This window comes from Penicillium maclennaniae (assembly GCF_028827695.1).
Source record: "Penicillium maclennaniae strain IBT 15551 chromosome Unknown utg000003l:1.0-5670915.0:1.0-5674809.0, whole genome shotgun sequence".
Lineage (NCBI taxonomy): Eukaryota > Fungi > Ascomycota > Eurotiomycetes > Eurotiales > Aspergillaceae > Penicillium > Penicillium maclennaniae.
Genome location: NW_026623215.1, coordinates 3213842 through 3236383, shown reverse-complemented (window position 1 = coordinate 3236383; position 22542 = coordinate 3213842). Strand labels below are relative to the sequence as shown.

Sequence of the window (22542 nt, the reverse complement as noted above, 5' to 3'; positions counted from 1 at the left end):
AGACTCATTCGGAAGCAGGTCCCATTTAATCGTACTAGAATCAAATATTGGCCGAGCCATCACACTTTCCCGGCGGCGAACAAGTCCGATCCTTTTCCCCCTCAAGAACGCCCTCGCTGAGCTGGGAATATCACAAAGACAAATAAAAGAGGATAGGTATCGCTCGAGGATGAAAGACAGAAAAGCAGGAGTCCCACGTTGGGTATTGTACACACGCTTCGCCCCTGAAAAGGAAAGAAAAAAAAAGACAAAGGACCCTATGTACGCCGTAAAGCCGCCAGTAACAAAGTCGTGATATCTGTCCATATCATTGGAAAATGTAAGGGAAAAAGAGAGAAAGAAAGACATTGCTTGTGTCGATCACAAGGCAGGTATAGGAAGGTGGGTACTCTCAAGGTTCTTCGACTCCTGGTGCATGCGCTGGAGACGCTCAAAGTCAACTTGAAGAGACTCCGCACCATCAGTGAGAAGTTGGTCGCTTAGGGCGATGGTAGAAGGAATGGCCATCCACTCAGCTGATGCCTCCAGTGATTCGGCATCCCAGGGCATCCAATCGGGCCACCTCACGGATTCCTTGGTATCGGTGTTGGTCTTGTCCTCGGGGGTCTGAGTCGCTAGGGCAACATCCAAGGAGTCAGGGGTGCTGTCCGACTGTTCTCCAGAGAACATGTCGGCGTTCATGAACTCTTCGAAAGGATCGTAACCCATTTCGCGGCGTCGACATTCTGCGAAAATCGGCTGGAAAGTGTCGTGGATCTTCTCCAGAGACATCGGAGCATCCGCCCACGGATCCCTCATCTCATCAATTTTGCTGGAATCCTTCTGGGTATCCTTACCCGGTGAAGGCTTGACAGTCTTGCCAGTCTGACCAGGGGTAAGTTGCTGAGTTGATGTGGCGGGAGACGCGGTTTTGGCTCCTAGGAGGCTCGCCATGCGCAACATAGGGGTAGCATTAGGAGTCACCGGACCCGGCTTGGCAGGAGAGGCTACACTGAGCTTGTTGGGACCCGATGCAGCTGTTGTAGCGGCCGCCTTGGCCTGCAAGGTCTTTGGGTCAAGGCCCAGGCCAAGGTCAATGCTGTCGATATAATACTGCATAACGTCCTCAGGCGCCTCTTCTTCCTCCACCATGTGGTCGGCTCTCATATGCATCTCCAACCCGCTTTGGGTCGTGTAGCCTTGGATGTGACGTGGGCACTCGGCAATAGCGCATGTCCATGGCCCTCCTCGGGATTGAGCCGCGGCTTGAGACTTTGCCTCTGCCACGTCCTGCTTGTATTTCGCAGCCGCAACGGGAGCAGCGCTGGCCTGCACGGGAGAGGCACTGGGACCAGCATGGGATTGCTTCCTCTTCTTGGGTGGAGGAAGCTTCAGCTTTTCGGGAACAAGACCACCGGGGCCATAGGCGTGTGGAACTCCCTGGGGAGACGGTGCTCCAAATGGCGCTGCTGCGACGCTTGCAGACTGACTAGAGGCACGTTGAGCTCGTTGGAGAGCTTCTTCTTCCTGCTGCCGCTGAAGCTGCTGAAGGTTGGTCGCGTTCAATGCTGATGTGCCAGGCTGCGTGTTCGGAGGACCCGAAGGAGCAGCTTGTTGTTGCTGCTGATTGGCGTTGGAGCGTTGCTGGTTCATGCGAAGCATCATAACCTGGAATAGTTTTCGAATAAAAAGAATGGAACCGGTCAAATAATCCGGAGTGATCGTAAATTGCTCGTTGACAACCCACTCGGCTGACTGTTTGAACTGCCGCATCAACTGGATTCGCATGGCAAGAAGATTCCTCACGTTCTTCTCCTGGCCCTGCAACCGGGGGAACCCGTGTAACACCAAGACATCCAATCGACCAAGTACATCCAAAGAATCACGCAACTGCTGGGTCATGATTGCTTTCTGCTCTGGAGAAAGGGGTATTGGTTTCGAAGCAGGTGCGTTCTTGGCGATCTCGTTATAAACCTCCATGACCTTGGCCGGGAGGTTCTTGTTCCAGGCTTCTTCCGCCATTGCCCGGTTGAGAACCGAGCCACGGAATTGCACACTTTGCTGTCGACGAATTTGAGCCTCGATCTGTGAACGCTGCTGTGGGCTCATCTGGGCAATTTGCTCCTGTGTGAACTGAGCAACGGGTCTAGCGGGCCCGCCAAGGGGGACTGCGGGCTGAGGCTGCTGAGGTGTGGCCGTGGCGCGAGAATCGGCCGTTTCATCAGCGTTGGGTCTCTTCTTCGAGGGCTGCTTCGCAGGGGGCGCCTTGGCTACCTTGGCCGCGCCTGCGGTCTGCGCCTTCACAGGCTCAAGTACCTGGGACTGATGTGGTGTCGGAGGCTTCGCTGGCGGGCCGGGCTGTAGTGCAGAGACGGGAGGTTGTGGCATTGACTGGTTCGAAGGCTGTGGCATGTTTCCTGCCATCTGTGCTCGGGTCTGAGCAGCTTGCATGAGGATCTGTCTCTGGCGGTTGCGTAGAATCTCACGAATCTGATCGTCGGTGAAGTTTTGAGAGTTAGGTCCCAGCTTTTGACGGGCCATAAGAATGTCTTGGGCGGTAATTGGACGCATTGTTGGCATATTCATAGAGGGCTGCTGCTGGGCGGGTTGGAAATTTTGTGTGCCGTTCTGGGCGTTTGCCATCTGGGGTTGAGCTCCTTTGAAAGGGAGTCCCGCACCTTGTGCATTCGGATCCTTGGCCTGGTTGCTGACAACTTGCGCAAAATGAAGTTTCTGAAGCGTCATAAGTTTTGGCAGATCAACGCCATTTGAGGCTTGTGGATTTGAAGCGGCCCATTGTTTGAGCTGGCCCCATGTCTTGATGGTCTTCGGCACCTGAGAGGAAGAGTTGCTAATGATGGATGGCGGGAAGGGGACTTGGTCCATTTGTTTGACTTGCTCCTGGTTCATCTCAATCCCATTGTTTTGGTTGCGCATGATTTGCATCTGGTGAAGCTCTTGCTGCCGTTGCCGTTGCTGCTGCTGCTGCTGCTGCTGCTGCTGCTGCTTGTTGTTGTTGTTGTTGTTGTTGTTGTTGCTGCGGCGTCAGCTGCTGGCCTTGGAGCTGCTGTGCTTGAGTCTGTCCTGCATTCATGCCCGCTTGCATGCTCATCGAATTTCTCATGCGATTGTTTGCCATCTGTCCAGTTATCATTGCGGGGTTCTGGCCAGGTTGCGATGCGGTCTGCTGAAGGGTACCAGGCGGCTGGGGGGCATTGCCTCGAGCCATGTTGCTTGCCATGTTGGCGCGGCGCTGCTGGTTCAAAAAGAACGCATTTAGTTGCTCATTTGTCATCTGCTGTAACTGATTCTTGATCTGTGGGGGAAGATTCGGAGGGAGCTGCGGTCTAGCTTGCATCCCAGGCTGCGAGACACTGCCAGGTTGTTGGCCCATGTTTGGTGGGCGGGATGGAGGTCGAGATTGGGCAGAGACCTGAGCTGGAGACATCTGACCAGGCATCGGTTGGTTCAACATTGGCATCACCGGGCTTTGCTGGGGAATATGGGGTTGCGACTGAGGGTTTGCCTGACCACCATGACCTGACATCGCCATCTGAGCCTTCTGGGCTGCTTGGGCACGAGCCTGTGCGTGAGCCTGCGCCTGAGACTGTTGCGACTGAAATTGGGTGCTGGTTTGCATTTGCTGCTGGTTGAACATATGAGGGTTGACGTTGGCACCGTTCATATTGGCTTGGCCGTTCTGCCCCATTCCCTGTTGGAACATGTTCTGCTGATTTGGGAAAGGCTGGTGGTTCATTTGTGATGAGCTGGCAGGGACAACCAGCTGGCCCGCTTCCTGCGATCGCAACCCGTCTGCCTGCTGGCCTTGGATATTCTCCACATTTACATTTCCGATGAAAGCATTCGATGGATCAAGACTCTGGCTGGGATTCCCAGAAAAGGCCGAGTTGCGTTGAAGGTTCATCATGTTTTGAAACATCTGAGGATTGTTTAAAGGGTCACTCCCAGCCATCATTCCGTCTTGGTTTGGTATTTGGCCACGACCCATCTCCATACGAGCTCGACGGTGCCTCCTCAGTTGAATCAGTGCTTGTGAGCGAAAGAAATAGGTCAAGGGATCTAGATTCTTTCGAGCCAAGTACTGCTGCTGCTCTGGGTTCATGTTCGACAGATTCATCCTAATCTTCTCCATGTCTTCAGGTGAGGTCTTCGACTGCATTTGCGAAGCCAGCCGAGCCACATGGTCGAGTTCTTGTTGTGAGAGTGTATTCAAATCATCAGTGAGAGGGGCGCCATTGCCGGGGCGTTGCTGGGCTCGCTGCTGTTGTTGATGTTGCTGCTGTTGTTGTTGTTGTTGTTGCTGCTGCTGCTGTTGCTGAAGCATAGCGGCCGATTGTTGCCGACGCTGTTGCAATGCCGCCTGCTGGCTCATGTTGTTCATTCCCATCGCCATCTGCGGCTGGCCTTGGATGGGCGAGGTCTGCATGGCCGGATTCATCTGTTGCGGGAAAGCACCCTGGGGTTGGTTCGGCATGGGACCCCCCTGGAGGGACATACCACTCTGTATCGCGACGGCGGCCTGTCTCTGTCGAGTATCTTTAATGTGGAGTAGCTTCTCCATACATTCCTTATCATATTCGGCCTGTGAAAAAAGGAAATCAACGTCAGCATGACACTTGCTCGTCGAGAAACGGGCGGAAAGGACGAACACGTTCGTTGGCCTTTTGAAAGGACTTCTGCTCAAAGCTCAGCGCAGCCTGGGCGGCTTGATTGATATCGATCCGAGGTTGAATGAGACGAAGGGAAGTAATCCTATTGTAGGCGAAAGTGTCAGCATGCAGAAAGCGAGACAAAAGAGCAAACCAACATTTGGTACACATTCATCGCCCGGTTCTTTATCGGAACCTCAGCCTTCCATCCAGTGTACGGTCCTTGGTTCGACAAGACATGGGCGACATGGGCCATGATGGCCTGAGCATTCTCATTCTTAGGCGGCTGCATGCCCGGCGCGACTGCACCAGGCATGCCCCCGCCAGGATTGTTGAACTGAGCGGGATTCATGACCGAAGCCCCATCTATGGGGATCACTGATCAATCCGCGAAGGGGGTGTCGTTGCGATCAGCATTCGCTATGGCGGTGTGGTCCGTGTTGGGAGCGCGATTGAGAAATGATGACAGTCGCGAGGTCGTGAGACGCAGGGTCGGGAAACGGTTCACGTCCCAGATCGGCGGGGGTGGGAAAAAAGGAAAGACGACAGCTGGTGTCGAACCGTGCTGAGTTGAGTCGATCTGGGAGGGTGGGGATGAATTCAAAATGACCCAAACGGAGGGCAGAAGAGTGGATGAGCAGCAACGAGCGACCAGCACTGCGGGAAAGCAAGGCGTTCGGGCACCAGCGTCAATTGGATTCAATTCGCTGACAAAAGCCTGGGTGTGGCTTGGAGCGAATGAGGTCGAAGGGTGCAATGGTAGGGTGGATGGGATCCGTGACAGGGATGCTGCAGCTCTGAAGTCGCACCGGGCTGTTCCCGTCGTTTCTGCAGAAGCCGCTGGAGAGGTGAATGAAGCAGCCACGGATTTAGGAGGACACCACGTTCGACGTACGAACGAGGAAAGATATGGATATCAATCCCGAGTGGAGGGAGTTTGGTATGGGATGAAGGGACTGAAGGCAGGGTTGGGTTGTTTCAAGAGTGCACAGGACTCTCTTTGGGTGGAGGGGCCCGAAGGGAAAACGGGCGGAGGGGCAAAAGCTGAACAACCACAAAAAAACCCAAATCCAGTACAGGTCTGAATATGGAGATGAGAAGGAAGAGGTCGGGGTGAATGGGAGCGACAGAAACATGGAATATTGTAGAGCAATCGCATCCACTGAAAGCTGGTGACGACGAATTGGGTGTATTCGTAAGGCTGTATTGCGCGGGTATTACGATGTCAAAAAGGTCACAAGGCCAGGCATAAGAGCCGCGTGATCGCCGATGTCTGTGTAATTTAAACGTTTTTGAGTATCAAAGTTACGCATCTGTTGGCCCCGACCATCAGGTTCTGTACGAGAGCTACCCAGGTACTGGCTATGAAGGTATTGAGCGCATGAGATCTACCGAGACAACTGAAGCATATCGATTGTCCCATAAAGATTGCTCTGTTTCAGTTCCACCTACGATGCGATGGATATATCTCAGCGATCAGACATGCCTGAGATCGACGTTCTGGCCCTGGCTTGATCCGGTTGCCCCAATTGGTTCAATGGGCTCCGCAGTTGAGGCGTTACTGAAGTACCGGTACTTGTCTGTGAATACAAAATAGTACTGTTGAGAAAGTATCGCTACTCTCAGCACATTACGTAGCCCCCCGAGCTTAAGTCAGCCACTTCTCCCCTGGAAACGTCAACTGTTCAATTTCCATATTCCTACTCCGTCCGCATCTCTCTAGGTCTTCCTCCTCGCCATGAGCAACGGCTAGACACCCTCCGTTCCCCCCTCCCTTCTACACAATGTTTACTGTCTCCGTTCCGACCGTCTCCGTGGGCTCCAATGTCTTCTTCGCCTTGGCCCTCTGCTCAATCTCCGTCCTCGTGTTGCTACTATTGCGCCGCTTTTTGACCATCCGCGCCACTCCAGCGTACATTATCCTCCCTATCTTCCTGGCTCTCGCCCTTCCTGCGAGCGTCGTTCTCCTAGTTCCCATTGACTTGGCCTCAAGTTCACGAGATGGTACTGGTATCAAGGCAATCTGGTTACCGGATCGCGTGGTTCTGGTGTGCTGGCGCATCGCGTACTGGCTGATCTTCATGCTGACATGGTATGTCCATTCGTGTGACGCAACTCTTGTCCGCTTCTAATTGTATATGTCCAGGGCTATTCTGCCGCTCCTGGGCGAATACGTCGATTCTGGTTACCGCGAACCCAAGGCCCGCATCGTCTACTCTCTCCGCATGAACGCTCGATACCAATTGATTGTTCTGACATGTGCCACCGTGGGACTCATCTATGTCTCCATCTCCAATGGCTTTGATTTCCTTACGATCAAGGGTCTGGTGATGGCTCTAGCCTACGTGTGGGGCCTTGTGCTCGCTATTTACCTGATGGGTCACGGCTTAGTTTCAATTCCGCGCAACCTTTTGAGGAACTCTAACATTAGTGGACGGCTGCGCCGCCTCCAGGCGCATGCACCCAAGGTGCATGAGCGCCTGATGGACGCAGTTAATGAATTGGAGAGTCTCAATTCACAGGTCACACAGTTGCAGCAGCGCAAGACTGGCACCGCCCGCGATTTCCAGGAATGGATTGAAGATCTTTCTGAGAATCCCGGCTCCTCCGACGTGCGCGTCCCAATTCTCGAGTCCGCCGATTCATCTGCCACCATTCCATCGGTTATCACGGAGCGCTACTTAGCAGACCTGACAAGACGACTACAGCGCGCGCGACACATGAAGGCACGGTTCGTGGATGAATGGGATCGCCTAGTTCAATCCGCTGCGGACATGCAGACCATCATGAACTCGGCCGCATCGAAGAAGCTCGAGTTCGCCCCATCTCCGCGCCGGTCCTCGTGCCTTCCTAAGATGAAATTTTTGACCCCCTATATGCGTTACCAACTCTACTACAACATTATTCCTACTGTGAGACTCGTTCTTGGAGTCTTCTTCGCTGTAGCATCCGTGTGCGTCGTCTGGTCAGAATTGATCAAGTCTATGGCGCCCCAACTCTCCGCCGTGACTTTGACTGTGGTGCCTCGCTGGAAAGATGAGAAGCCTCTTGGTTTCGGGAACCAGGTTATCGCATCTGCATGGCTGCTTTACATGTGTGCTGCAGCCCTGACAGGGGTCAATGATGTCCAGGTGTGGGGTAACCGGGCCCTCGTGCGCCGCAATACCTACGGCGAGAGTGCATGCTGGTACGCCAGTCTCGTTGCCCGATTGACTGTTCCTATCGCCTACAACTTCTTGACATTCCTGCCTAAAGACTTTCGTCGGCGTACCACGTTCTACGAGTTTCTCGGCAAGCTGATCAACCTGACGTATCTCGGAACAGGGTTCGATTACATCTTCCCAATCTTTATTCTTTTACCCATATGTGCCACTCTGTTCAACCTCTACGGCCGAATCAAGAACATTTGCGGGTTTGGTCTCGCAGAGGACGATGAAATCCACGATATTGAGAACAATCCCGCCGGATACGGCATGGGCGGCTGGCGTGAGGGCCGCGACTTGATTGAGCGAGAGCTCAATGGCTTCGGTTCATTGGCTGTCTCTTCTCGTGGAGGCCGCTCCACCTGGGCTTCCGACCGAGAGGAAGGCGACTCCCGGGGATCGTCTCGACTGCGGGTCCCGGCCGCTGAGGGTTCCCGGTCTCCTCGAGCCGCTCAAGCCCCAAGGCCCGTGACGGCTCCTACCGTGGTTGACGGTGAGGATGAAGACGTGAACTTTTTCCAGTCTTTCGCCCACCGTGTGCGCAACACCTTTGAAACTACCAACACGCCGCAATGGTTCAATGGTGGTGAGCCCCTTCGCTTACCTCGCTGGATGTCTGGGGACAACACCACCACTGAAGACGGCGGTATCAACCGGTTGTTTGGAGGCCGGGCTGTGCCTGGTCGATTGCGCCTAGGCTAGGCCATATTATACATCACCTAGTTTGGGATTTTGATTTTTTGCATAGATGCGGCGTTTGAGTCTTTCCATGGCTACGTCCGTACCGCTGCTGGACAGTGTAAATAATATAGCATTTCCTTGAGTTGTACATATGGGTCACGATTATTTGAACATTCTTTCGAAGCGCTTAAAGCCTTGTACTTGAATAATCTGCTGGTTGTGATGCCTGCTATCAACTATGTATGCTCTTCTTTTTTTTAAACGGGCAATGTTTCGCGAGTAGTAGGTCACTACTATCTCGGCGTATACGAAGGTGGGTCCGGGTCGTTCCCACGTAAAAAAAAAAAAATGACTGAGCAAAAATTTTGCCCTCAGCCAGGATCGAACTGGCGACCTTCGGATGGCAGTCCTGTTAACAGGGCCGTCAAGGTGCGATGCTCACGATATGAGACCGACGTCATAACCACTAGACCATGAAGGCATTTGTTGATGCACGTGACGGATTTAAGATAATTGAAGGACTTTTAAAGGTATTAAGGTATGTGCGCAAGCAAGGGGTGATTCACAAGCAAGATCACTCTAGGATCGATGATAAGACTCAATGGTTTTCACTGATTAAACCACTGCAAGGCTGAGCTGAAAAATTAAAGAGGTTTTTGGTTGGAGATAAGCCAGCCAACCCAGAGGTTTCTTTCTGTTAGAGGTGCGCAATAGGTCTCCTACTTGATTTGCTGACGGAAAATTTGCTAATCCTAATGTCAGGCCATCATAATGTTATAAATGGGAGATGCTTTCATCAAATGCCTTCATGGTCTAGTGGTTATGACGTCGGTCTCATATCGTGAGCATCGCACCTTGACGGCCCTGTTAACAGGACTGCCATCCGAAGGTCGCCAGTTCGATCCTGGCTGAGGGCAAAATTTTTTTTCTTCTTTTAAGATTCTCTAATCCTTGAAATCGGCGGCGGCGACTCCATCGATAGTGTTTTTTTTTCAAGGTCCTTTTGCTATGAGAGATTGACTACCCATCGTTGGCCATCGTAATTCTCAACTAGATCGTGTCTTCGATAAGCACTCCGTCCTGTCCGGTTAAGTCGACACTCGTACTTGAACAAATGATAAGCTATTCCACTCTTCGAAGATCTCGGTTTATATTTTTGTGTCATATTAATGAATCATTCTTCATGGGTGAATCATATACATCTGCACCACTATAGGTTATGGAAGTCATCACCGGGTCCCGCAATATATATATGTCGCATTTTCGGCCGATGGTATATATCAGATACGTAGATTCCCCTCCCCATCGAACTAATTGACCAGAAGCGAGTCCAGTCGGAAACCAAAAAAATATAGGTTTTTTCTACCAGCGCAATTCAATGTACTCGGACACTCGACCGCCGCCCCCCGGGGGGGCACGTAAAGATGAGGCTATCACGTTCCCACGTGACGAGGCACCAGAAACTAAACTCAACAACCGAGTTAGAATGCACACTGTGCTACTAGCTATCGTCTGACCTACGATCTAATAAATACAGCTCTAACTCAGCGCTGTTAACATGTACTTAACATCGCCACAGGTGGTCTCGGACACAACGTGTCATGGCCCAATATCACCAGATAGTATTAGGCAGCATCGGGGTGACACGAGGAATCCGTCGACTTTTTAAGAAAACTCCAATAGATATGTAGGAAATCGCAAGACCTGCGCCTCTCACGTTAGCAAATTGCACGGTAGCTGTAGAAAGGGGCCTACAGGGCACCCTACGATGGCAAAAAAAAGTGCGCTCTCCGCCTTGTCTGCTTCGAAGCCAGTTCTGAGGGCATTTCTTCACCACTGCTCCGGACCAGCTGCCACTCAAGCGATCCATGAATCTCTTGCCTTCGCCCCTCGCTCAGTCCACCTTGGGCGAGAAGTGCGCATTTTACCTGGATCACGTCACGGACAACCTCCCGTTCCTACAGTCCCTCCGCCTCGATTGGACCCCGTTCTGACGTACTCGGCCACTTCTATCCACTCCATCGTGCGAGCGCTGCCATTCGACACCGACGAACGAACCATCGCTGTCTGCGCGGCTGTTCTGATCTGCGTAATCACAGTTACCGTCATGAGTTGGACCAACCCTCTTTCGAACCTCTGGCGCCGCTCGCCCAGCTACGCATCTGCCCGCAAGTTCGCGACGGCGACTTCAGTTATATCGGACCGGGCGATATTGTTGATCCGCCCTCCCAGGGCTATAGCGCTTCCGCAGACGAGAATGAGCCTGATATTATTTGTCTACGACACCGCGGTATTATCTACCCGCTCCACTTCCGCGCATATGCTATCGATGATGGCGTCCTATCCGTTGGCGCACTGCGCCAGGAAGCGGCTGCAAAGATGGGAGTGAAAAACCCCAATCAAATCCGTCTGTTATATAAGGGAAACCTCCTCAAGGATGATTCCCGGCCATGCAAATCGGAAGGACTGAAGCAGCATTCCGAGGTGCTGTGCGTTGTATCCGAAGTTGGAGCCAATTCACCTAGCGACGTCTCCGACTACGATGGTCGAACCAGTGACCCGCCAACCCAGCGCCCCGGATCATCTTCATCGCGTCTGGACGGGGAAGAAGAGCCAGTACGACCAAGCAAAAAGAAAAACAAGAAGAAGAACAACAAGAAGAAGAGCAATAGAACCGCAGGCGGAGAGGATGCGTTGGGATCATCTGCTTCCCTTGGCCCCCCGCAACCCGCGTCTGATCGATCTACTACCCCAATGCAGCCCCCGAACCTGAAGCTCATCAAGACCCCACTGGAGCAGATCGCTGCTCTTGTTGGATATCTCCAACAAGAATTGATCCCGCTTTGTGACGAATATGTGGCCCACCCGCCCAGCGACCCCAAGAAGCGGGAATTTGAGTATAGGAAGTTGAGCGAGACTATTCTGGCGCAGATCATGTTGAAAGCGGACGGTATCGAGCCTGATGGCAATGAAACCGTGCGTAACGCGCGCAAGGCTCTCATCCGGGAAGCGCAAGCGAATCTCAACCGATTAGACCAGGCCAACAAGTAAGATTTAGTCGGGCGGGATGTGTATGTACATTTGACACGTTGATTTGGGGAAAGGGTGTTTTTTTTTTACACATAGACCATCGATTCTACATACTAGTCCCAGGAGCATCGTAACTGGGTATTATGATCAATGTTTGAGGTGTTATCGGATCAGTCAAGCGCTCAGACCGAGACAAAGCGACGTAAGAAAGTGGGGAGGATCAAGCTTGACAAGTTGACGAACCTAAGGACGTTTTTGCCGAGTGCACTTAGCGTGATCTGGACGTTGATCAACATGGTTCAGGGGCACCTCTCCGACGCACGGTCCTAGCTCAGGCTCGTCCTGTCACGATGTTGGACTCATTTTTAAGAGATAAGGGGGGATGCGCCGGAGGACAAGGTCTCAATGACGCGCCCATGCTTTGAGAGGGTCCCGAGCTGTCAATTAGGTGATTTGACGTGGGCTCCAACGTTAAGGCGCGTGTCAGATAGAAAAAATGGAACCAAGTAGACTCGTTCAACGACTATCGATGTGCTATTCCCAGTTGGGAAGGGCCCAGTTCGGTCTCTTCTTCTCCTCTTTTCTTCCTCCTCTTCCAACTTGGACCTGAGGTCTTTGAGTGTTACGTCGAGAGTCTTGCATGGGGTCTTGATTCTTACCTGTCGTGATATCTCGATCCTCTTCCCGCTCTTTCCCCCGCACTGATTTCCCACTTCCCCTCCTCCATAGTCGCATCGCACGATCTGCCCCAAGCTTTCCCCCTCGTGCCTCTTTACCGCGAACTGGAGATAGCAGCCTCACTCCTATCCTCGTTTGAAGGACCCTGAGAGGCATCCCGAACCGCTACCCTGACCACGGGTCGTTCCCACGGAACCCAAGCACGCGGGTTCAATACCCACCCGTGGATCGTACCGGCTACCACAGTTCCTTGAATCTGTAGGTGACGCCGAAATTGCTGCAGCTTCAGCCCCCCCCTGCAGTCTATTTACAATTTACTGCGGTCCTTTCCCCACCGTGTGCGGCCTACCCCCCTTACCACAGAGAGCCTGCATCCCCGGGAGAGGTTCACCATTTCGACTTTTGGCTCGCAACGCGGGACTTCGGCAAAAGCCTGTGATGGCTTGATCGATACACACGACACTCGTTAAAGCAAACCTGGTCTTCCCCCTCTTTTGCTTTCCATATTGAAGCAGGTACCAGCTGGACTGGCCTTATTGTTTTCCCCAGAAACTTCCCCAAAATCGATTGCAATGGCGGGCGTGGCCACGGCGTATTCAACTGATGCCTTGCGCTCGTCCGGAGGCGTGGATAACGAGAAATGGGAGTTCGCTGTGCCAATCCCCAATGATGTAGGTTCCTCGTGTTTTTCCCGTCCTCTTCTGATTCAAGGGACTTTCGGGGTTGGATGAAGGTCGGAGGAATTCTCTTTGTGCTGATCGTCCATTTTCTTTACACAGGGCACTCAAAATTCCTCGAAACCGCGAACCTCTCAAGATTCGAGCTCGGTCCGGGCGACATCCGCTCGGCAGCGCAATTCGAATGGCTCTCGAAGCTCTTCCGTCTCCCGAAACGTGCACGATGGCTCCTACCACGCCAGCCGAGTCCGACGCGAACCCAGCATAAACAGACAAGGGAGTGAACTCACTACCGCCAAAGATGACCCGTCTCGTAAAGAGTACGCTGAGGGTCCAGACGGGTGGGGGATGTATTTCCCAGAGGAATTGAACCACGAGAACTGGATTCACCGTGACAAGCTGGCAAAAATCGAGAGCGAGGAGCTTCACCAGGCAGCCATTATGTTCCAACGGCGGATGACGGCCGATAGTAAGTCAAGCGCAGGGCATGGGCGGAACTATGACCCTCACCATAGCGGTGCCCCTGCTTCGATCTCATCGCGCAATGCAGAGCACTCGGAGCCTTGGCCTGAATTACGGGAAGAGCGGAAGACCTATGATGGAGAATATGGCGATGAACGGCTGAATTGGGATCTTCGCCGCCCTGAGGAAATCGCCGCAGATGAACGGGCCTCCAGCATCTACAGCAACCCCGGCCTCCGAAAGAGCTCTTCGCGAATACCCATTTCGACAGCTAGCCCAGTGCCGCTCATGTCTGGCCGTGATTCTCGCGGACCTCGAAGCCGTGCGGCTACAGACGAATACGACGACGAGGACAACAGGGGTCGCAGAGCAAGCGAGCCTACTGGGGAAGGAAATCCCCAGACTCCTTCGCCAGGAGGTCGGCCGGGCAGTCGTGGCTTCAGCACCACTCAAAACACGCCGTCCAAGAAGATCCAGGCAAAGGCGGGATCAACAACACGAAAGACTTCTGCGCCACCTACAAACAGAAAGACATCGGCTGCTAGATCGCGTGCGGTCTCAGGCAATGCGTTGCAGCGACCTGGCACTCGATCTGGCGAAAGCCGGCCTACCACTGCGGCCAACCGACCCGAGGGCGACCCGCCGTGGCTGGCGACCATGTACAAGCCTGATCCTCGTCTCCCGCCTGACCAGCAGATGCTCCCAACTGTTGCAAAGAAGTTGCAACAAGAGCAATGGCAGAAAGAGGGACGAACGCCCAACACATACGACCGGGACTTTGCACCCCTTGCGGTCTACCCTAATGATTCGCCTCCCGTTCCAACCAAGCCTGAGGAGCCTCCGATGCAGAAGAAGCCAAAGACTCCAGAACCCGAACCCAAACCCAAACCCAAACCCGAACCTGAACCTGAACCAGAACCAGTGACTCGGCCGAACACGAGCATGGGATACAGCACAATGCCCAAGGTGCAAGATACACCTCCATTAGGGCTGACCCCCAATCCAAACTGGAACCCTCCGGTGGTCTCCGCTCAGCCGCCGCCGAAGAAGGACAAGGGATGTGGATGCTGCATTGTCATGTAATGAGCATTCAATCCCCGCCTTTTTCCACCAAATTTTTCTTTATGCTCTCATCTATCCCCAAGATGCCTTTCTCACTTGCACAGACCCTTTCATCTCCTTTTTCTCAAATATCTATCAATTTTGTCTTATTCTCCGTGGGATGGTGTTCAGTCGGAGTCTCCCTTTGCGAGGATCCAAGTTGTTCGGTCCTCTTCACCCGAAAATCCTTTTTAATCTGGTTATTTCCCACCGGAGCATGGCGCCCCTCATGCATCCACTCCTTCTCTTCTCCTGTCATTATTTCTCCAGACTTCCAGCCAGAGAGGCAGGAGGGCCAGAAAATATACCTCTTCCATCAACGGGTCGTTTGCCCGAGTGCATTTTGTGCCTACATCTTTTCCACTCCGTTGTATTCATCTTTGTTATGCCTGTTTTGCGGACATTTTTGCTGCCACTTTTACCAGATTCCCAAGCCTCCTTGCAAGCGATTCTGTCATTTACTTCCCTTTCATTTCAGTTGACTTCAGTCTGGTGTGCTCGCGCACGCCTATCAATTAGAAATCATCAATCGAGAACCGAGTCCGATAGATCAATCCGATGTATAGGACCACGAAGCACGCCATTTGCATATATGACCCCTGTCTATGGCGTGATCCAGGATCACCAAAGTAGCCGTGTCAATCAACCCCGAGGTCCATTGAATAACCCAATAGTTTCCAATTCGAAAGTATCTCGATACATAGGTCCATAGCTCTTTCAAGATCTATTTCGAGTACAAGCCCCACATGTTGGATGCTGACCAAGCGAGCATCACCTGACATCATAGCGGCAAACGATGACAGAATCGCCGACTCTCGCCCCCCCTCACGATTATCCCACCTCCCCTCCAATTTATAAAGAAGAGACCGCGAACTCCCCCCCGGTTTCTTTCATTCATTTCGCCCACCATTTCGTTCATCTTCCAGCGTCTTTTCGGCTCCTTCGCCGCTCCTTCTCCCGCCATCATGTCCGCCGCTAAGACCAAGGCTCAGACCCTCATCAACGAGAACGGCGTTGTCGTCTTCTCCAAGAGCTACTGCCCCTACTGCACTGCCACCAAGAAGCTATTGAAGGAGAACGGCGCCAATTTCACCACTCTTGAGCTTGATCAGATTGGTAAGTGTACACTTAATACTCGTGGCTTGCGCGGGCTTTCTTGTCTTTGAGCGCGGAGACTGGTTGGGGTTGTATCTGATACCCAGGCCTCTTCCTTTGGCCCCTCTTCTGCACTACGTTCGATTGCGCTGCTGTTCATATCTCACTGTGTACTGATATTGTCTATTGCAGATGACGGCTCTGCTATCCAGGACGCCCTCGAGGAAATCACCCAACAGCGCAGTGTGCCCAACATCTTCATCAACCAGAAGCACATCGGTGGAAACTCTGACCTTCAGGCCAAGAAGGGTGAGCTTCCCGCTCTGCTCAAGGCTGCTGGTGCCGTTTAGAGATCATTGCCGTATAGAGATAGATTAAGGCTCGGGTCACGATACTCGAGTCTTTATAATTGCACAGCTTTGCATCTGCACATGCTTTTCCATGGTCCTATTGTCTATAAAGAAGATGACGGATGGAACAGATCCGAAAGGTTCGAACTTGTAGTGAGTCGAGTTGAAGGTATATGCTATCTCCCCCGGCAATACCCGGGTTGAAGTATAATGCAGGGCCGCGTAGAGAGTACAAGCGGGACAGTAATAAAGACACGAACAGAAAGGCACAACCATAGTAGTACAGATCGCACAACTTCTAAACGACCCTCTGCACAATAGTTCCAACAGGCCGTTCAACAACAGCCATCAACCCATCAACAATGCTCCTCCGCGCCCCGTCACTAGAAACAGTCTTTCCAGCAAGATAATTCAACCAAACAAGTCGACTCACCCGCTCGTCCGCAACACGGCCCATCCACTTCGGTGACTCCTTAGGATCAGCCTGGAAGAGCGCATCCAAAGCGCCGTGCGCATTACGCAGCAGAACAAGAGTCTGTCCCTTGGGTACGTTCTTCTGCTGCCCACCACCGAAAATAGCCTTGAAAGTATTCACAGATGTCCCGAACTCCACATCCTGGAACTCACCGGGAGTCGTAGATCCGGGAAGCGGCTTTTTCGTCTGTGCGCGGGCAGTAATTCCGCGGACCCAGGCGTCGCGCAGGTGTCCAAAGTCTGTGTTGCGGGTTGGGACAATACGGAACGCCGTGCGAATGCCATCTTCCTTCAACACGGCGTTCCAGGCCGCCTCGCCGCGCTCGGCGTCCAGGAGGAGATCCTTCAGTTGGGCGCGCTCAGGTGTAACGAGGGACGTTGCGGCGTCGGCACCAGTTCCAGAGACAGCGGCGTCATCGTCAGAAGGAGGATGAATGGCTGTGCGCACCAGGCGCTGTTGCAGCTCTGTGATGTCGGACTTGGCGACGTACATGCCGACGACGTAGACTTGGATTCCCAGGAATGAGACGGTGCGAATACCCAGGCCCAGAAGCTGGTAATCGTCACCGTCGTCAGTCGATAGTGCATCGCCGGGTTGCTTGTTTTCTCTTTCGGAGTTTGAGGGCAGGCGGATTGTCGTCGGGAAATAAGGGACGGTACTGTTTCCTGTTGCGACTTGCTCGATGTTGACAAGGTCTTGGCCTGTTAGTGGAATCACCGAAGGACCACCGTCAGCCGGGAACCCAGGAGGTCCGTCCATTTTCAATGCGCCGTTCGTCGTGGCCTTGACTTGGTTCTGCTTGTCCTGTCCGGCCGCGACTGCTTCCATCCCGAACACGTCCATCTTGATCACGCCGTACATGCTACCTGCACAGAGGACCATTCCTGCCGCTGAAAGAGCGATCGATCGTCTTGCGCCATCTTGAGCACTTTTTGTACGCGAGCGGAGAGGGTTGTTGCCGGCTTGACCGGTGGATCGGAGGATGTTGCTTGTGGAGAGGTAGCGGGAAGGCTGAGGGTTGCGGATACGCTGGCGGGCGATGCCCTGGCAGGCCCGCCAGGGATTTGATCGGAGGGTTGACGCCATGTTTTGTTCTTGGTGTACTTTGCAATGGGGGGACGGTGAGCGGCTGGTGTCGGAGTTGGAGGTGGATGTGGGGATACACGTGATGTGGGCTGATCTAGATAGCGATATTGTTCTAATTCCTTTTTGGCCTCTGCAAACAGAAAGAGTCTTGTTCCGGCATCTTCTTGTTGTCGAATTGGTACAAATAAGACCTTTTAGTAGAAGTTCCACCTGATCAAGAAGAGATTGTTTAGCCGGGATCTCTGCTAGTGGGAATCACGTTAGAGCTCTTCAATTCAAACTCACAAAATACAAAGCCGGGGAACTGGAGGAAATACTCCTCTTTTGAAGCATTCCTTTAGCTACTTTAGATTGATGTTAGCATATTTGCTAGATTGTCATTTCATGAAGACTTTAATGTCGGTTTGAGCTTTAGGGGTAGATGAGAGTATAGGGACGGTCTACTTCGACCTCAGTTTCAAGAAATGATTGAGCTCACTTGAGGCTCTGCGCCTTTTCAAAGCACTTTTTGGAAGATACGAGCTTCATTGTGAGCTGTATCTCAGATACCATTATAAATTTTCGCATATAAATCTGGCTGGGCAAGAGCTCTGTTTCACAATTCATCAATTTTAGGAATGTGGCAGAAAAGACGATAGTTGAATACTCAAATGCTACAAATTATCGAACTACTACTTTATAAGATCCTCCATCCACACCAAATATCGCTGTATCATCCGCATAGATGACGTGCTTTGTCACCTGGTCCCCATTGATAGTGATTGAGGGTTTCCTCGACGCCGTAATAAATGGTAGACTAAGATTCCCCACAGTACCACCGGGCACAGTAAAGTTCAAGGTGTAGTGATTCGATTCTCTTGTCCAAGAAGCCTGGAACTTCCCAAGATCGGTCACAAAGCCTGCTTCAGCAAACTCCAGATCCGCAAACTGTGGCGAGATAGACCAGGTCATACCGAGCGGGGAACTGACGGAGAGACCGACAATATACTCGGTCAATGCAGAAGTCGGACCAGATGACCATCCGTGCGAATGGGAAACGTAAGAAGCATCATAGCCATACCCTCGACTGCTGCGGTATCCAAAGGTTCCGTTTGCCAGGTACCCTTCAATGACGGTACTTTCTGTACCATTGGGGTTGTTGATATACCAACCCCAGCTGCGACGGATCAGATCCAGTGCCCGATTAGGTCTCTGGACGACAAAATGGCTCTGAATCTCGAACGATGAGATAAACGAGGCGATATTGTCAGGAAGTTCAGGTGCCACGGCTCCGATCGGTGTCCAGTTTTTGGTGAGTTTATCGGAGATGCTAGCTGCGCGTTTTGAGTCGACAACATTAAAGAGGATCGCCATGCTGTTTGCATCTTGTGGGTGGAGCACTGTTTCAGTTGCGTTGTCTTTGAAGGCACCATAGGTTTCGTCCCAGCAGTAGGTGTTGATGGCGGTTTTGAGCTTTTCTGCTCTTGAATTCCAGGTGTCCGAGAGATTTGTAGAGTCCTGGACCCACGAGGCAAGCGTTGCACCTGTTCGCAGAGTATGGTATAGTCTAGAGGCGGTTAAATGCTGAAACCTCAGACAAGTGGCGTCACCTACATCATCTGGGCCTCGGTATTGTTGTATCCTTGCTGCCAGCGGGCCCAATCACGGATACCCGTCACGTTGAGGAGACCACTGGGGTAAGTCACCTTGCCATAGATATAGTCCATGGCATGAAGATAGCCGTCCCAGTTCTCCTCAAGGAAGTCGGTGTTGTTAGTATAAAGTACGTAATTGTAAGTGCCAATCATGGACCACATATGGTAGGTATCAGAGCCAGTTTGGCTGAGGGGTGGTCCAGACTCCGCAAAAGCACCCGTTGATTTATCCTGTTTGAATGATCAGTATGAAGGCACAAAGTTCGATGAAGGAACCCGACAAACCTGTGTGTTATACATGATTTGAAGAGCATACTTCACGCTGTTAAGATCTCCTAGGCTCACAAATGTTGATGGGACGGCAATGCCCATATCGCCAGGCCAGACTGCACGGTCTCTCTTCGCGCCATCGACTATGATCGTATCGCCTGGCCCAAGAGTTCCATTGTTCAACCATCCGGACTTGAGCCCACTGGTGATTCGTCCAGTATCAACCGGCACTTGATTGCTCTGCAGCGTGTAGGCGCCACTGTACCAGATACGATTCAACAGCTCATCACTGCAATGGAAGTAACCCTGATAGGCGCGGAGATTGGACCAAGTCGGTTGGAAATCCAGCTCAACATTCAAGTCACTCAGCTCCACATCCACAGAGCTATCGGTGATCAAAAAGACGGTCAAGTAGCGAAATCCTCCACGCAGATACTGATCCGGCATGTCGTAGGAGTGCCTCCCCGGTGAACTGAAATTTGCATACAGGGCACCATCATGGTACAAGCTGTTCGAGGAGTCCGACCACTCCCCGATCCAATCTTTAGCTTCACTGAATGCGAGTCCTAGTGCCCCACTACCGCTGGAACTATACTCGAGGTGAACGATGCCTCCGACTTCTTTACCGAAATCGAACACTACCAAAGAGCCATTACCATGTAATGTTGCTCTAGTTGGATGTAAGGAAGTGGTGCTGGCATTCATTTTCAAATTTGATAGAGTTGAAGGTCGGACTGTTCGCGACGTCGGGGCATAGATGTTCTTCTCCCAATCCCCGCTGAAAGCACTCTCGGTAGGGCCAGAACATGAAGTGTTGCGCCAACAACTTTGAGCATCACTCAAAGTGAGGAGTGAACATAAACTCACCAACAGAGCGGGCCAGTACGCGCGTACCATCTTCATGTCACAGAAAGCCAAAGTAAGTGTTATTGCATACCACAATAGCGGCCCACAACAACGGGATACATATAGTCTCCAGATAAATGAGGGGAATTGACAAGAACAAAAAGATCAAGGAGGAAGTAGCTTTCGGCATCAACTAGCACGAGCTATGAGTTCAGGTCAATTGTGATCCGGGGTACATCGTGGCGAGCATGTCACTTATTGGTGGAGAATCCCCGTCCAGGCGATATTGACATAAGCCAGGAACGGGGCAAAGATCGTCACAACAAGCCTCTCCAGTGGCTTTGGTGGCTGGATTGCTGTGGAATGTTCAAATGCTCCGGTGGGTTTCCCCGCAATTGCTGTTCTCCGCAGCCATCGTCGGCGCAAAGATCCCCGAGTTGATGTGGAGAAGAGCGATGCTAGTGCAATTGCTAGTATAAAGCATTGGCTCCGCATTGAAGAAAGAACAAGCGGACTTCTATACTGAGCCACCATGCAATTATTGAGGGTCACTCTAGCGCTCTGTGCAGGACTCCTGTCAAGTGCAAATGCGGCGGTCCTCAAAACGGGGCCGAATGTTTGCACAGTCAAGGCTAATGGCCACCAAAAAGACGACGTTCCAAATATACTAAAAGCATTTCATGAATGTGGTCATGGAGGCACAATCGTGTTTCCCGAAGACCAGTCCTACTGGATTGCGACCCGCCTCAACCCCGTCATCAGCGACGTCGTAATAGAATGGCATGGTAAATGGATTGTAAGTCACTGCAAGTCCTTCTTTTGAACATGAAATTCTAATTTCTTTAAAGTTCTCTGATGACTTGGATTACTGGCGCAACAATTCATACCCAATTGCCTTCCAGAACCACCACGCAGGCTTTATCATCACTGGCCACAACATTACGATCGATGGATATGGCACTGGTGGGATTGACGGCAATGGAAATGTATGGTATACCGCAGAAGAAGGCGAGACCCAACCAGGACGTCCGATGCCCTTCGTTTTCTGGAACGTCTCAGAGGTCAACGTGGACAACTTCTATATCAAGGACCCGCCGCTATGGAGCTTGAATATTATGAATGGAACAAATTTGCGATTCAATAATATATACGCCAACGCAACAGCTGTGGATGCACCTTACGGCGATAACTGGGTCCAGAATACCGATGGATTTGGTGAGTTTTGTTGCGGTACTGTCGCAAGACACCAGCTAACAAGTTGTCATAGATACTATGGATGTGGAAAATGTCCAGCTTACCAACTTCGTCTACCAGGGTGGTGACGATTGCATTGCAATCAAGCCTCGCTCTTATAACGTCGATATCCGCAACGTGACGTGTCGCGGCGGAAATGGTATCGCCATTGGCAGCCTGGGCCAGTATCTGGAAGACTCTAGCGTGGCTAATATTCGTATTGATGAGGTAAAGATTATCCGATATAATGAAGATATGCACAACAGTGCCTATATCAAGACATGGATCGGGGCCCAGGTTCCCCAATCCTCTTATGAGAGTGCTGGCCTACCAAATGGTGGTGGGTGGGGAAGCGTACGAAATGTGCTATTCTCGAACTTCCACATCGAGGGTGCAAGTGCTGGACCTGGAATTTCGCAGGGTAGCGGTGACAATGGCTCGTACGCGGGACGAGCCTCATGAGCATTTCCAATATTGCCTTTGTCAATTTTACGGGTACGATTGATACTAGCAAGAGCATGGTTGCCTCTGTCTCTTGCTCGGAAGTGCATCCGTGCTACAATATTGACTTCGAAAATGTGGTCCTGTATCCGGAGAACTCCACGACGGTGGGAACAGGGTCCTGCAAGTATACGGCGGATGGTGGTGTGCATGGTCTCGATGGATGCTAGTCTCGCACAAGCGATAGGAGCGAGACTCAAGTAGTCAGTGATCTCTAGGTCTCAGAGATTCCCTGTGTTCATTTTTAAAGCGAAAACCCCATCCTAACGTCAACCAGAGAACTCCCTCAATGCCTTCAGCGTGCAAGCGTCTCAGATGTAGTTCGTCGTTGAATCTGACGTCAGCGACAGGAACTCAATTCTTCGTAATCACATGGCACGTCTCAGGAATGAGGCATCATGTCATGGAGCATAGAATCAATCCTGGTTATCATTTAGATTTGAATCTGTAATTGTCAAGTGGATCAATGTTCCAGTGGTGAGTGCAGTGTGACACTAAATCACTGAAGGACAAAGTGGAATCCACATGACGTCATTGCCGCCAGCTCCGTCCAAGCTTCCCCAACTCAATA

General features: G+C 51.9%; 9 protein-coding genes across 9 annotated transcripts; 6 read left to right on the top strand and 3 right to left on the bottom strand.

Annotated features, from left to right (window-relative positions):
• Nucleotides 1-360: 360 nt before the first annotated feature.
• Nucleotides 361-5001, bottom strand: N7477_003333 (uncharacterized protein; the record flags this gene model as incomplete). The annotated part of the gene is made up of 4 exons (XM_056964996.1): nt 361-3016; nt 3084-4582; nt 4650-4752; nt 4808-5001. The coding sequence occupies 4 exons, from the start codon at nt 4999-5001 to the stop codon at nt 361-363; spliced, it is 4452 nt and encodes a 1483-aa protein (XP_056824949.1).
• A 253-nt stretch (nt 5002-5254) lies between these two features.
• On the top strand, nt 5255-5734 carry N7477_003332 (uncharacterized protein; the record flags this gene model as incomplete). The annotated part of the gene is made up of 1 exon (XM_056964995.1): nt 5255-5734. One exon carries the CDS (start codon nt 5255-5257, stop codon nt 5732-5734), a length of 480 nt encoding a protein of 159 aa, XP_056824948.1.
• A 699-nt stretch (nt 5735-6433) lies between these two features.
• N7477_003331 (LMBR1 domain-containing protein) lies at nt 6434-8554 on the top strand (the record flags this gene model as incomplete). Its single annotated transcript, XM_056964994.1, has 2 exons — nt 6434-6741; nt 6796-8554. 2 exons carry the CDS (start codon nt 6434-6436, stop codon nt 8552-8554), a joined length of 2067 nt encoding a protein of 688 aa, XP_056824947.1.
• A 1847-nt stretch (nt 8555-10401) lies between these two features.
• On the top strand, nt 10402-11584 carry N7477_003330 (BAG family molecular chaperone regulator; the record flags this gene model as incomplete). The annotated part of the gene is made up of 2 exons (XM_056964993.1): nt 10402-10520; nt 10633-11584. The coding sequence occupies 2 exons, from the start codon at nt 10402-10404 to the stop codon at nt 11582-11584; spliced, it is 1071 nt and encodes a 356-aa protein (XP_056824946.1).
• Nucleotides 11585-12813: 1229 nt separating this feature from the next.
• N7477_003329 (uncharacterized protein) lies at nt 12814-14463 on the top strand (the record flags this gene model as incomplete). The annotated part of the gene is made up of 2 exons (XM_056964992.1): nt 12814-12912; nt 13021-14463. 2 exons carry the CDS (start codon nt 12814-12816, stop codon nt 14461-14463), a joined length of 1542 nt encoding a protein of 513 aa, XP_056824945.1.
• A 983-nt stretch (nt 14464-15446) lies between these two features.
• N7477_003328 (glutaredoxin) lies at nt 15447-15926 on the top strand (the record flags this gene model as incomplete). Its single annotated transcript, XM_056964991.1, has 2 exons — nt 15447-15597; nt 15769-15926. The coding sequence occupies 2 exons, from the start codon at nt 15447-15449 to the stop codon at nt 15924-15926; spliced, it is 309 nt and encodes a 102-aa protein (XP_056824944.1).
• A 298-nt stretch (nt 15927-16224) lies between these two features.
• N7477_003327 (chalcone isomerase domain-containing protein) lies at nt 16225-17487 on the bottom strand (the record flags this gene model as incomplete). Its single annotated transcript, XM_056964990.1, has 1 exon — nt 16225-17487. The coding sequence occupies one exon, from the start codon at nt 17485-17487 to the stop codon at nt 16225-16227; it is 1263 nt and encodes a 420-aa protein (XP_056824943.1).
• A 660-nt stretch (nt 17488-18147) lies between these two features.
• On the bottom strand, nt 18148-20294 carry N7477_003326 (putative alpha-L-rhamnosidase B; the record flags this gene model as incomplete). The annotated part of the gene is made up of 3 exons (XM_056964989.1): nt 18148-19033; nt 19081-19352; nt 19407-20294. The coding sequence occupies 3 exons, from the start codon at nt 20292-20294 to the stop codon at nt 18148-18150; spliced, it is 2046 nt and encodes a 681-aa protein (XP_056824942.1).
• A 475-nt stretch (nt 20295-20769) lies between these two features.
• N7477_003325 (putative extracellular exo-polygalacturonase) lies at nt 20770-22141 on the top strand (the record flags this gene model as incomplete). The annotated part of the gene is made up of 4 exons (XM_056964988.1): nt 20770-21033; nt 21086-21452; nt 21505-21910; nt 21982-22141. 4 exons carry the CDS (start codon nt 20770-20772, stop codon nt 22139-22141), a joined length of 1197 nt encoding a protein of 398 aa, XP_056824941.1.
• Nucleotides 22142-22542: the final 401 nt, after the last annotated feature.